This window comes from Stegostoma tigrinum, chromosome 33 (assembly GCF_030684315.1).
Source record: "Stegostoma tigrinum isolate sSteTig4 chromosome 33, sSteTig4.hap1, whole genome shotgun sequence".
Classification (NCBI taxonomy): domain Eukaryota; kingdom Metazoa; phylum Chordata; class Chondrichthyes; order Orectolobiformes; family Stegostomatidae; genus Stegostoma; species Stegostoma tigrinum.
In genome coordinates, this window is record NC_081386.1 from 29,611,658 (window position 1) to 29,626,427 (window position 14,770).

General features: G+C 43.1%; 1 protein-coding gene across 1 annotated transcript in view; it reads left to right on the forward strand.

Annotated features, from left to right (window-relative positions):
* itga11a (integrin, alpha 11a) overlaps window positions 1-14,770 on the forward strand; it is a 161,455-nt gene that overhangs the window by 44,324 nt on the left and 102,361 nt on the right. Inside the window, exons 3-6 of the mRNA XM_059639194.1 lie at window positions 6,097-6,206; window positions 7,528-7,619; window positions 14,103-14,217; window positions 14,434-14,561. Coding sequence (XP_059495177.1) covers window positions 6,097-6,206; window positions 7,528-7,619; window positions 14,103-14,217; window positions 14,434-14,561 — 445 coding nt within the window. The remainder of the gene's footprint in view (window positions 1-6,096; window positions 6,207-7,527; window positions 7,620-14,102; window positions 14,218-14,433; window positions 14,562-14,770) is intronic.

Consider the following 14,770-nt stretch of genomic DNA (forward strand, 5'->3'; position numbering starts at 1 on the left):
TTTCTTCAAGCACTAACTATTTGCTCTCGAACAATGTACAAAAAGAGCTTGGTATCTGCTGTGGAACTCTCCCACTGGACTCACTCTCTAACCTCATTTCATCCATTATATGATTGTACACATTTTTCTTCTGAAACATTCTCTTGCCCCTCCTCAAGCTAAGATTTTGCCATCCAACAACACTTTTTCTTCCCATTTCTTCACGTTGTTGAAAGAGATTGCTTCTAATTTTATAGCATTTTTATAACGTTTTAAAGCACTTTACAGCTAATTAAGTACTTCTCTGAAGTTTAGCTACTCCAGCAGGAAAAGAAACAGCCAACTTGCACAATACAAGCTCCCAACAAAGTACAATGTGAGAAAGAACAGATAATCTGCTCTTTAATTATGTTGATTAAGGGATGTCTGTTGGCCAGAATACTCAGGACTCACACCCAGCTTTTCTTTAATATAATGCCACAGAATATCTTACACTCAGTTTAGAGGGTAGCTAGGGTCATAATTTCAGTCTACATCCAGACAACAGCATCTCTTACACTGCAGTACTCCCTCAGAGTGGAGCTGGAGGAACACAGCAGGCCAGGCAGCATCAGAGGAGCAGGAAAGCTGACGTTTCGGGTCAACTTCCCTGCTCCTCTGATGCTGCCTGGCCTGCTGTGTTCCTCCAGCTCCACGCTGTGTTATCTCTGGCTCCAGCATCGGCAGTTCTCACTATCTCTGACTACTCCCTCAGTGCTTCACTCGAATCTGTGGACTGAGACCTGACTCTGCAATGCCCTGAGTCAGAGCCAAAAATGGGACCTCTGAGCCACTGCTGAGAACTTGGTCATTGCCACCCTATTCAAATTCATTCCTCCACATAACACCAAGGCTGTGGGTCCTTCTGAGCTCTTTCGGCATTCACTTGCTCCTAAAGTTTGGAGGCTTTCATATCTCAGCCTGATGTTATCGAGTCAGTGACATACAGCAGGGCTGGGTACGATATTGTTAGAACCCAAATCTCTTTCCTCATTTTGACTTCCAGATCCTGACTACTATCATTTACACTGTCGCAAAAAAAAATACCCCATTGATTCTGAATGAGCCTAGTCTGCTGAGTCCTCTAATTTTTCTTTTTGATCTTGATGTCACTCAACTCTGGAGCCTTGTACACTCATCCAGATTTTTCAATTTGATCTTACCAACTCTGGGGAAGCGCTTCCATTTCATATGGATGCAGAGGAATTTCTTCATGTGAGACGATGATGTTTAAACGTTTATTGTGCTTATCTAAAGAAGATTCCTCTTTATGCTGCCAAGTTCCAATTTGCGTCTGATTTATGTGACTGATAAAGAAAGGTCAGATGCAGAGAAGCTGCAACGTGGCCAGAATTAGCTTCACTTCTGTTTATTTGTTGCATCCTAAATGCACTGAGCTTTACTCTGGTCTGGTTTGGCTGCCGTTCTTGACCAAATTCTCAGACAGTTGTTATGTCAGGAAAAAGCTATTAGAGGAGCTTTATCATGAGCATTGCCATCAGCATGTACGTATAAAATTTTCCTTCATTATCGCTGGGTCCAAATCCTGGAACCCTCTCCCTAATGGTGCCAAGCCTACCTACACTACAAGAGACTGCAAGTGGCTCACCAATGCCTTCCCCAGGGAAATTATGGGTGGGGAATAAATGCGGCCAGCCAAGCCCACATCCTATAAACAAAAGGTTTTTTAAAAATCTGGGAAAGACAAAGTCCCCCTGTACAAGTGTTTAATACATTGCTGTTATTTTCACTGAGATGTTGTGGACAGGCAGCCTGTTCAGGGTTGGTAACGGTGATCAGGAGGTTTTAGATTGTTTCATGACAAGATTACTTTGACCCTTCTTGGTTGTTGTGGAACTTTTACAGCAGTGGTTCTTCACAGTGTCATGAGATTGTTTGAAGGAGAATAAATCTCAAATCCCTGTTTAAAACATACACTTTTGATGTGGGAAGTTGGAGCCAACCCTGGGGTAGGTCTGGGTGGTAAGGTACGAAGCTTTCACCTGTGGGATGTGGGATCCAGCCCAGGTTGGTGGTGCAATAGATACCAGCTGATAGTTTCCTATGTTTGAATATCCAATGCATCTCTGAGTGGTTGGGGGCATAGCACAGAATGGGCGAAACTTGGCATTAATTTCCATTAAGATTTGACAGTGCCACTCAGTAAAATTGTGCAGCTGTTCTCTGCAGGAATGGATGTGGCATTTTCCTGCGATTGCTGTTTTCACTTTCTTGGACCAGATAAAATAAAAGAATGATCCCTAGACATGTCTTTATCCCAATAAAGCACAGAAACCTCTAGGCATCATCAGTGTGATAAAACAATCCACAGCCAGCGATAACAAGGTATAGAGCTGGATGAGCACAGCAGGCCAAGCAGCATCAGAGAAGCAGGGAAGCTGACGTTTCGGGCCTAGACCCTTCTTCACAAATGGGGGAGGGGAAGAGCATTTTGAAATAAACAGGGAGCGAGGGGGAGGCAGATAGAAGATGGATAGAGGAGAAGATAGGTGGAGAGGAGACAGAGAGGTCAAAGAGGCGGGGACGGAGCCAGTAAAGGTCCAAGCAGTTCAAAGGCCGAAGAGATTACGAGAGAGTTGCAGTGGAAGAGAGTTCCCCTGGGGTTTTTCTGGAGGGAGGAGGGTAACGTCTTCAAGGTGGGCATCCTTAGAAGAGGCTTCGCAGTGGGGTTAAAATTGTATCAGAGATAGTAGGAACTACAGATGCTGGAGAATCTGAGATAACAAGGTGTCAATCACAGGCAGGCTGTTGTCACTGTGGAATCATCAATGTGTCATGATGATACAAAAGAACACGTTTAGTTTTTCTACTTGTGAATGGAAAACATCAGCTTGTGCTACTCTAATTATTACAGGTGCAGCAAAGTATTCTTAAAAATATGCAAGGTGCTGTAGCTGACCACACCTAGGAACCAAATAGGTGCTTGTCTTTGGACGAATTCAGGAGCTGGGGTGAAAATTTTCTTGACTCTGCATCGGAAGATTGTGAATCTTTTTCCACATCCGGACTCGACCAGATAAACTAAACAAACATTCCAGATGATAGGGAAAGGAATGTGAGAGAGCTGCAGATGTATTTCAAACCAACGTCTCACAGCCCCTTATCAGGTGAGCTGTAAGGATCCCGTGATGCTATTTGGAAGCAGATCTACCATTGACCCAGTGTGCTAGTCAACATTTATCACTCAACAAACAAATCAAAAGACAAATTAACGGCTCACTAATTTTATTGCTTTCTTGGATTTTATTGCTGTGTTGAGCCTTTGCTGTGCAAAACATAACATTTGTCTCTGTAACAGAAGCCATTGTACTCCAATAAATTCCAATTATGTGACATTATTCAACATGCTTCAGGAAGATGTGATATGAAAGATTTTATTCAACTAAGTAGAAACTGTCTTCACAAGCAGTATAGCCAGTAACTAGGTAATATAATTTAAAGAAAATTTTCCACCATCGACAAGGCACAAGTCAGGAGTGTGATGGAATACTCCCCAATTGCCTGGATGAGTGCAAATCCAACAATACTCAAGAAACTTGACACCATCCAGCACAAAGCAGCCCATTTGATTGGCACCACATCCATAAGCATTCACTCCCTCCACCACCGACGCTCAGCAGCAGCAGTGTGTACGATCTACAAGGCATACTGCAGAAATTCACCAAAAATCCTCAGGCAGCACCTTCCAAACTCACGCTCTCTTCCATCTAGAAGGACAAGGGCACCAAGTACATGGGAACCACTCCCTGCAAGTTCACCTCCAAATCTCTCATTATCATGACTTGGAAATATATTGCTGTTCCATCAGTTTCGCTAGGTCAAAATCCTGGTAATCATTCCCTAAGGGCATCGTGGGTCTACCAATAGTACATGGACTGCAGTGGTTCAAGAAGGCAGCTCACCACTACCTGCTCAACGGATAACTGGCAATGGGTAATAAATGCTGGCCCATGCAGTGATGCCCACAAATTGTGAGTGGAAAATAAAACAGTTCAGGATGAGTTTTCAGCTGAACAGAAGGGTGAGTTAGTAGGCGAAATCTCCAAACTGTGAAACGTGTTATACATAGAGACCGTTATTATTTTCTCTTTTGTATGGTTCGCTAATGTTTTTGTGCTCAAAGAGCCTTCTCAGCCTTGTGTGAATGTTCAGTGACTCACCACTGTGGTAACCAACCGCAAGCATGAATCCACAATCACGCATCGGGTTTCAATCAGGAATCTGGCTCACCCAGTATTACCAAAACCTCAGATCATAACAAAGGTGCCATAGAAACGCAAAAAGGATGTCAATTGGCCCATCAAATTGTACTAGCTCTTTCAAAGACCAATCCCGTTAATCCCTCTCCCCTGCTCTAATTCTGCAAGTCTTTTCTCCTTGTAATATTAGTCCAATTCCCTATGAATAACCATCTCAAATTCTAACAACTCATGGTATTAAAGTACAGTTTCCTTATGTTATCTTTGATTCCTTTGCCAAGAACGTTAAGTCTGTATCCTCTGGTTATCAACTCTTCATGGTATGGGAGGTTGTTTCTCTCCATCTGCACTATCCAAATCCAGCTAATGATTGTAAGCGCCTCACTCTCAAGTGTAGGAAGTGGGTTCCCTTTTACAGTGCATGTGGACAGCAAGGAAGTTGTGGAGTCAAGACAAATATTAACAAGTTCACAAAGGGGCCGGAGAGAACTGGGGGAGGGATTTCGGAACTGGGACGAGACGCACAGACTCCATGAGCCTCTTTTGATCGTTTGCATTCCACTGGTACCCAGGTTGAGTCCACACCGGCACAGTAAGAATGATTTTCTCAGGTTGGACAAAAATATTCTAACCACAGAAACAAACAAAAGGAAAGTCAAACCTTGCTGAAAGTAACAGATACCACCGGATGGTTGAATGAGTCAGAAAAGACAAACCAACGCACACAGTGGGGGGGCATGCAGTCATGCAACACACGTTGAGAATTTTTTGGTTATTTCTATTTTTGTGAACTAAAAAAGGTTTCTGTTAACATTCTAATGCTCAGAATTATTTCCTTTGGGTTGCCGGGTATTTACACAGCTGAGATGATGGAGTCCAACATCTTCTTTGGAAATATATCTTTCAGCTTCTGAATTAGTTTCCAAAGCCAAGCACAAACTATTTCTAAGATGCAAAGTCTAATGTAGCTCTGAGCTGCCCTCAGTGGGGGAACCTGTTGATCCAGGCTTTGCGAAAAAAGTCATATTCTGTTTTAAACTATTCCTGATAGTTTTGGGATTTGGGGTCTTTTTGAACTGTTGATTGGCCTCAGTCTGGTTTACAATGTAAGAATTTTTTTTCCTTTGGTAACTACTTAAAAGGAAACTGTAGCTCTGTTCTACTCTCCCTGTCCCGCACTGCACCCCCTCCCCAAATTCCAGACCTTTCCTGCGCAAGATTCCTTTCTCTCCAACTTTGTGTTCCAGCATGAAACCAGGAAGATATTTGCACACCCCCTGTGCCCCTAAGGGTTGAGAATAATGTGGTAATCACTACAGAACAAACTCTATTTGAGACAAATAGCAGAAATGCTTTTCAAGGGAAGCTTGGCAATCATTTGAATGGGAATGGGTTGGAAGAAAATTCTGATATAGTAAGGTGAGAAAGGGCTAGAAGGATGCTCATGTGGAATGGTTTGGATTAGTTGGCCTGACTGATCACCCTCTTTATACAGGGGGAGGCAATGGCCTAGTGATATTATCTCTACATTATTAATCTCGTCACCCAGGTTCAAATTCTGCCATGGAATTTGAATTCAATAAAAATCTCTAATTCCAAATCTAACAATGACCAAAAAAAGCCATTACCTACTTCTGGAAAAAATTCCATCTGATTCATAAGAATCTGCCATCCCAACCCAGTCTGGCCTACATGTGACTCCAGGCCCACAAAAATATTGTTGATTCTTTACTGCCCTTTGGGGCAATTAGGGATGGACAGTAAACGCTGGCCTAGGCAGCAATAAGAGGAATTCTATGTAACCTTTACTATACAGTTGCAGGATTTCACAATTCATTATTCTCCTGTTCTGGAACAGGCTTCTGGTTGGTGCCCCATGGGCTGGTGTTGGGAAGAAAAGGACAGGGGATGTTTACCGGTGCCCAGTGAGAAACCAGACAAGCTATGGATGTGGGAAGCTGAATCTGGGTAATGTATTCTTTGTTGTATCATGGATTATAAAATGCCTGATTGCGTTGGAAATACATCTCACTTTGCAATGGATGATCCAGTAACTTTGCATGGTTTCAGTTCTACTAGGCTACACAAGGCAGGTAGCTGTCTGTTCTCAGGGTTTAAAAGCGATCACTGATTGCTGATCAATATAACGAATATGATTGTCCACCTCAGAAATTCCATGTTATTGACCCTGAGTTCAGTGGGTCTTTTTGTGGCTGATGGGTCTGATCCTAGACGCACATCTCTGAACAAACATTTTAAAAGTACAGCATGTTCACTCTTAGGTCTGGTAATGTGAGATAGTATTCCCAATGGAACCAAGGGAAAGTGCATCTTGTTGGGATGCATGAACCCTAATGGTCTTCTCTCTTTGCTGATAAGTTCTGGGATTTCATCAGAGTGACACAAGACTGTGAGAGAAGGACAAAATAGTAGAAATTTGGATCATCATCACACTTTCACTTACCCACTGCACTAAATGCACTTGGTGAAGCCTTCCACAGTCAATTAGCCTGTCAGCAGAGTTACTTAGGCAGTGAGGAATGCTCACTTGAATGAGTTACTGTTCCATTGAACACATTGGAAAAAAATCACACTTGTTGAGCAAAGCACGCATGATAGGTAATCAACGTTGTGCATTTCCAATAAATACAATGACACAATGATACTGAATAAATATGATTTATGAGGGCTACTATCACTTCATTTGAAAGGAATTGAACTCATGCTAAACCAACCTCCCATCCATGGATTCCATTTACACTTCTCGTTGCTGCGGAAAGACAGGCAACATCATCAAAGATCCCTCCCTTCCCTGTAATACCCCCTTCCAACCTCTTCTATTGGGCAGAAGATACAGAAGCTTGAACACACACAGAAACAGGCTCAAGAGCAGCTTCTTTCCTGCTGTTGTCAGACTGCGGAATGGATTTCTCTAATTTCAAGTCTAATGTTGACCTTGCTTTTGTGCACCTCCTGTGCAGCCATGACAATATATGCCTTGCTCTGTCAAAGCACCCTACAATCTGTATATCCTTGTTTGCTCTGATCTGTCTGTACTGCTTGCAAAACAAAACATTTCACTGTTCTTAGGTACATGTGACTACAATAAACCGCGTCAAAACAAATATTTAACTCAATATTTATTTATATACCAACCAATATTAGTCACTAACCTTACCTCTGGGTGAAGAAAATTGGAGTTAAAATGAAATGAGAAGTAAGATAAGTTTGATGATTAACGCTGGTGGTTGAAGGCTTATCTAATCTACTGTCAATTCATTCACACAAGGAAGAGTATCCCTGCCTTTTGTATCGGAACATAAGGACAACATGCAGCTTGGAATGACTTTAACCAGCAATGCTAAGGACCATTCCTTTGTGGTAAGTAATGGCTGTTATTTTTCTTCAACTGTTATAAGGAATTGTTATCACTTGCTTCATAGCTTCCATATCTACAGCTTGTTCCAGAAAGGAATGTTGCAATGTAGTCACTGTTATTATGTAGAAAACATGGCTATCACTTTTGGCACAGCAAGCTCCCACCAATGATGATGAGGTTCATACCTGCCTGACCCACTGTGATCTCAGCACTTTTTATTATCAGTACAGATTCCAGCATCTGCAGTAATTTGCTCCTTCATTCCAATCAGTCTGTTTTCAAGGATGTTCATTCAGAGATAAATAAAAATCTCTCTGCTCTTCTTCAAAATCTCATCTTTCACATCTATCTGCAAGAACAAATAGAGTCTTGGTTCAATACCTCCTGCCTCAGTGAATCAGTCCCTCAGGCCTGTATTTATGGGGCAGCCTGGACTTTGTGATAAACTCTCAGCAGCACGGTGGCTCAGTGGTTAGCTCTGCAGCCTCACAGCTCCAGGGATCCAGGTTTGATTCCAGCCTCAGGCGACTGTCTGTGTGGAGTTTGCACATTCTCCCTTTGTCTGCTTAGCTTTCCTCAGGGTGCTCCGGTTTCCTCCCACAGTCCAAAGATGTGCAGGTTAGGTGGATCAACCATGCTGAAATGCCCATAGTGTTCAGAGGTGGATGGGTTATAGGGGGATGCGTCTGGGTGGGATGCTTCAAGGGGCGGTGTGGATTTGTTGGGCCGAAGGGCCTGTTTCCACACTGTAGGGAATCTAATCTCTCTAAGGAGAGACATCAACACACTACTCTCTAAGGCAGAAGTAGAAATCTTGGAGCCAAGTTGACACTAAAATTATTTGACCTTACTTTTAAAAATACGTAATGATACAGCTGCCACTGAATGCCACTTGACACAAACATCACAGACTAAAGCAGATAAGGGATTTTAGTCCCAGGTGGTGTGTAATTTGATGGCAGTGTCAAGAGTGTCAATAATTTTGGCTTCAGGTATTGTGGAGTACTTAAACATCTCTGTTGACATCTGAATCTAGAAAAGCTGTTGGTCCAGATGCATTTGTCCAGAATTTTTCATAGCATTGGACCACAAAATGAAGTTTCTCCCTCACAGAGACTCTGATAGTCCTAAACTGGGGTAAGGTGAATTTTGGTGGAATTAGACAGGAGGTTGATTGGAGAAGTTTCTTTTTTGCAGGCAAAGGGACCTCTGGCAAGAGGGAGACCTTTAAAAGTGTGATAGTAAGAGTTCAAAGTCTATATGTTGCTGTGAGGGTGAAGGTTGGCATGAGTAGGGAACCCTGGGTGGTAAGGGATATTGAGGCTTTGACTAGAAAAAAGAAGTAGGTGCGTGGCTTAGGAACAGGCAGCCGGGATCAAGGGAATCCTGGAGATATATACAGTATACAGGAGTTTATTGAAGAAGAAAATCAGGAAGGTGAAAAGGGGCCACAAGATAGCTTTGGCTGAGAAGACTAAGGTGAATCCAAAGAGATTCTTTCAGTATATTAAAGGAAGAAGAATAATTGGAGAGCAAATAGGACCCCTCAAGGACCAAAGTGGGCATGCATGTGTTGGACTGCAGGAGATGGGTGAGGTCCTCAATGAATAGTTCTCCTCTGTGTTTACAATGCATGAAGACTTGGGAACCTGGGGAAGTTAGTGGCAGTATCTTGAGGACAGTCCATATCACAGTAGAGGGGGTGTTGGGTGTATTAGAATGTGTGAAGGTGGATAAATCTTTTGGCCCTGGCCAGATAAATCCAAGAACCCTGCAAGAGGCTAGAGAAGAAATTGTGGGGGCCCTGGCTGATATATTTGCATCATCATTAGCCACGGGTGAGGCCCTGAAGACCGGAGGGTAGGGGATGTCGTGCCCTTATTCAAGAAGAGCTGCAAAGAAAAACATGGGAATGCATTTAGAAAGACAGGGTTTGATTAGTAGTCAGCATGGCTTCATGCATGGGAGATCATACCTCACCAATTTGTTAGAGTTCTTTGATGAAGTGACCAGGAAGGTTGATGAGGGCAGGGTAGTAGATGTGGTCTATACAGATTTCAGTAAGGCCTTTGATAAGGTTCCACATGGTAGGCTGCTCTGGAAGGTTAGATCTTATGGAATACAGGAAGAGTTCCGAAATTGGATACACAGTTGGCTTGATGGTAAGAAGCAGAGAGTAATATTGGAAGGGTGCTTGTAGGATTGGAGACCTGTGACTGGTGGTATACCTCAGGAGTAAGTGCTGGGCCCATTGCTCTTTATTATCAATATCAATGATTTGGATGAGAATGTACAACCTGTGATTAGTAAGTCTGCAGATGACACTAAAACAGGTGGTATTGTGGACAGTGAGTAAGGTTATCAGAAATTACAGCTGGATCTTACTCAGCTGGGGAAGTGGGTGGAGAAATGGCAAATAGAGTTTAATATAAGTGTGAGGTGTTTCATTTCGCAAAGTCAAATCAAGGTAAGGGTTTCATGATGAATGGTAGTGTCTTAAGGAGTGTAGTGGGACAGGTTGACAGGACAGTGAAGAAGACTTTTGGCGCACTGGCCTTCATCAGCCAGGGTATTGAGTATAGAAGTTGGGAAGTTATGTTGCAGTGGTAAGGCCACACTTGAAATATTATGTTCAGTTTTGGTCACCTGTTTGGGGAAGGATGTTATTAAACTAGAAACTAGAAAGAGTGCAGAAGAAATTTACAAGGGTGTTGCCAGGACTCAAGGGACTGAGTTATAGGGAGAGGTTGGACAAGCTAGGGTTTTCCCCTTTTGAGCGTAGGACACTGAGGGAGAATCTCAAAGAAGTGTGTAAGATCATGAGAGATATGGATAGGGTGAATGCACTCAGTCTTTTACCCAGGGTTGGAGGGCATCAGGTTAAGGTAAGAGGGGAAGGAACACATGGGAACCTGAGGGACAACATTTTTACATAAGAGGCGATACGCATATGGAATGAGCTGCCAACAGAAGTAGTTGAGGCAGATACATAAACAACATTTAAAAGGCATTTGGACACATAGATGGCTAGGAAAGGTTCAGAAGGATGTGGGCCATGTGAAGTGAAAGGGGGTTAGCATGGATGGACATTTTGTTCAGCATTGATCAGTTTAGGCTGTAGGGCCTGTCCCTGTGCTGTAGGACTGTATGGCTCTATGATCGCAGGGAAATTTCATCTCTCAGAGGAAGCTGAAATCATTACCCTTTGGAAGCAGAATAAGAAATTTTCTGAGCTCTCCAAGCCATCCCCTCACTTTGCACTTATTACAAAATGCCAAAGAAATGATTCCATAGTCTTTAACAGTAACGTCTTCTCTGAAACCAACCTGCTGAGCATTGGGGCATTGATCAGACAAAACCAGGTCCATCAGCAGAATATGTCAGTAACCTTCCTTCACTGTCACTGGGTCAAGATCCTGAAATTATCTTCCTAAGGGCATTGTGGGTCTACCTATAGCCCACAGGCTCCAGTGGTTCAAGAAGGCAGCTCACCACCAACTTCTCAAGGGGGAATTAGGGAAGAGTAATAAATGTTAGCTCAGCTAGCAATGCCCACATGCTGCAAAGGAATTTTACAAGCATTTTGGTGTGGATATTTGACTCAATTTCTGTTTTAGTTCCAAATGAAGGAAAAAGGATATCATTCAATAGAGACTTTCAAAATCAAACTAAATCAGCTGCTTCAGCATTATTTAATACTTTAGTGACATGGTAATCACACAGTAGGGTAAAAATGATTCAGCATTACCAACATTCAGCCTTCCTGGAATTGCAGTGTTTTAGGGATTATACAGCCTCTAGGACATCACACCCAATCTTTGACCGTGCAATGTCCCAGATATTCACTATTCTCTTCTAGAAACTTCGTGGCATGTTGAGCATTCTCTTTATCAGGCACATTTGTCTGTGGAAGCCAAACAGCTGTTCAAAATGCTGCTCTGTTTTGAGCAACTCTCTTTTTTGAGTCAAACTGATGTCTTGGAATGCTCTTAACTGAATGCAGTAATGGAGCTGGATCAAGGAGAGGGAGAGTGAGTGATGATTCACTCAGTTATTATCACAGCATTGCTGTGCACCACAGGAGTAGGCTGTAAGAACATTAGTAAATCATTTAGGTTACTGGCCATGATATACAAAGTGGTGGGACGAGGGGGCCACTGTATTTGACCATCAGGGCATAACTCCCATCTTTGTTGCTGTTACCATCCTTTCAGTGAGGTATTACGTTAAAAAGTATTGGTCGGGTGAATGTTAAAGATTTCAACACGTTACACGAGAAAGAAATCTTCTGATGCTCTGGCTAAAGTTCAACTTTCAGTCAACAGCACTGCAAATAAATGTTTACCAATTGGCTACACTTGTCGGCTTGCTGTTGTGAACAAGGCCAATAATGTTAATGAGGTCAACAATGTTAATTGCTTCACAAATACTCTTTACTCATGAGGGATTTTACTTTTAAAAATACTCTCATCAATGAGATTTCCTGCATCAATTCCTACCTCCCTTCAAGGTCCCACTGCCAGTGTCTTACCAGCATTCTAATATGGTGCCCAAGTGTCTGTCCTTCCAAAGTCAGTCCTGAATGGGAAGCATGGAAAGCTAATTAAACCTGCAGTGTATCCCAGCTCAGTCTGACCCCAAACCCACATTCCAACATCACAGGCAATGTCTGGCAGGAGTCACAGGTGAAACAATCAGAAATTTGGGGGTTTAAAACCAGCCTAGATCGATTAGCCATTGTAAATGTGGGATTACAGGGATAGGCTGGTATGCTTTTCAGAGGGTCAGTGCAGACTTGATAGGCCAAAGGGCCTCTTTCGGCACTATCAGGATTCCATGTTTGCTACAACTAGCCATGATTTATTTGAACAGTACAGTAACTTTGAGGGGCTAAATGGACTCATCCTGGTTATGTTGCTTTACTGTCTATGCGGGTGGATCATGCTCCTGGCAAGGGAAATTGGGACTGAATGTGGTTCCTTAACCAGCCACAGGGGCCAGCACTGAAGTGAGTTAGATATGTTTGGGCTGCATGATGTGTCAACACCATTCTAGACAGAGCCCCACTCTGATGAACTGTTTCATGAAGCTGCATCGAAGCCAAAGGGAAGCCCACAGCCTTGTGCAGGTGGGAAAGGAGGCCGAACAACACGGTCACAGTGTCTTTGAGCAGGTTGAAATCTCTGGCACTTCCTTCTGAAGAGCCCGCTCTCCTGCTTCCCCCATCCCATTATTTCTCTCATTTTCTCTCTTAAGAGCCAGAAAGAAAAAAATAGGGAACAGTTTTGGAATTGGGTCTGTCCAGCAATAACAGTATGTTAGTGTAAAGCTTTTAGGCTTGCACTGTCGTAGATGTTCACAAAGAAATTCGAATGTACTTGTAATTTGTATTTTGTTACTTCAGTGGAAATGTCTTTTAAGTTTGAACTCATTGTTGGTGTATTGTACCACTGATGTCCAAAGGCATTTATTTTTCTAATTCCTGTTTGGTGACTTAGAGTGACCTTTACAGATCAAACCAAAAAGTCTTGAATCCAAGTCATGAGATTTGCAGGAACAATAACAATTTACATTTGTAGAGTACCTTTAATGTAGGAAAAGACCATGAGACACTTCACAAAGAGCTTCATGGAGTCCCAAAGAAAATATTTCTACCTGTTCATATAATCATAGCATGGCTGGCTGGGTCAGAATTTATTGCCCATCCCTAATTGCCCAGAGGGCATTTAAGAGTCAATCACATTGCCGTGGGCCTGGAGTCACATGTGGACCAGATCAGATAAGGATGGCAGTTTCCTTCCTGGAAGGACATTAGTGAACCAGATGTACAACAGTTAATGGCCGTTATATGGTTACAAAGCTATTGTTTTGTTCCAGATATTAAATCAGATGCATAAAAGTGGGTCAAAGAGGGCAGGTTTTAGAAAAGATTTGAGAAGAGGAAAGAGAGAAAGGAAAGGTCGGCAGGTATGGAAAGGGAATTCTAGACATTAGAACTTTGGTGGTTGAGGGCATGCCCACTAATGGTGAAGTGATTAAAGTCAGCATTAGTGAGGTAGCCACACTTAGGTGACTCGTAGGTCACTTGGTTTATTAGCAAGATCACTTGCAATAAATTCTGTGCCTAATGGTAGCAGCTGTGTAAAGGGGTTCCTGTGGCACAGTGGTGGTGTCCCCACCTCTGAGCTGGGAGGCTGGGGTTCAAGTCCCTCCTTCTCCAGAGATGTGTAATTATAACTCCAGACAGATTGATTTGGGAAAATATCTGCTGTACAATTTAAGGGTTGTTGTGGCAGTGCCCCTACCTCTGAGCTAGGAGGCCCAGGTTCAATCCCACCTTCTCTGGAGGTGTGTAATAACACCTCTGAACAGGTTAATCAGACTTGCAGAGGTTGTTAGGGAATGATATGTCTCAGAGGATTGGTTGAACTCCAGCACCCGTGTGACTTTTCACCTCACTCCCTGTTTCCCTGCTTTCTCCACAGACCTGCGGGCCGCTCTGGTCCCATGAGTGCGGAAGCTCCTACTACAGCCCTGGGATCTGCTGCAAAATTAGCTCCAACTTCAAAAGTGCCCGGGCCTTCGCACCTGCCATCCAGCGTATGACAAGCCTGTCTCTACTGCTCTCAACTTGCATGCGTGCTTTAGTCGTTAATGGAGTCCCTGCTTCCCTGCCTGTGCCGCATGATCTGCTTTCAGTCTGAGGGAATAACAAACTAAGGCGCTTGGCTTGAAGCAGCATGTCTATAAACCAGCCGTCCAATATAACCAACACCCAAGGCATGACATTGACAATTGACCTGATTTTCTCCGTAGGCTGTGAGACCTTTATGGACATTGTGATCGTTTTAGATGGCTCCAACAGTATCTACCCTTGGTATGAAGTCCAGAACTTCCTTATAAATATTCTGAAGAAATTTTACATTGGACCTGGCCAGATACGGGTGAGCACAAAATGTCTCCTGCTTTACATGAATCCAATGTGGAGCCTGTAGGCTGGGATAGAACATAGAACATAGAACATAGAACAGTACCGCACAGAACAGGCCCTTCAGCCCACAATGTTGTGCCGACCATTGATCCTCATGTATGCACCCTCAAATTTCTGTGACCATATACATGTCCAGCAGTCTCTTAAATGACCCCAATGACC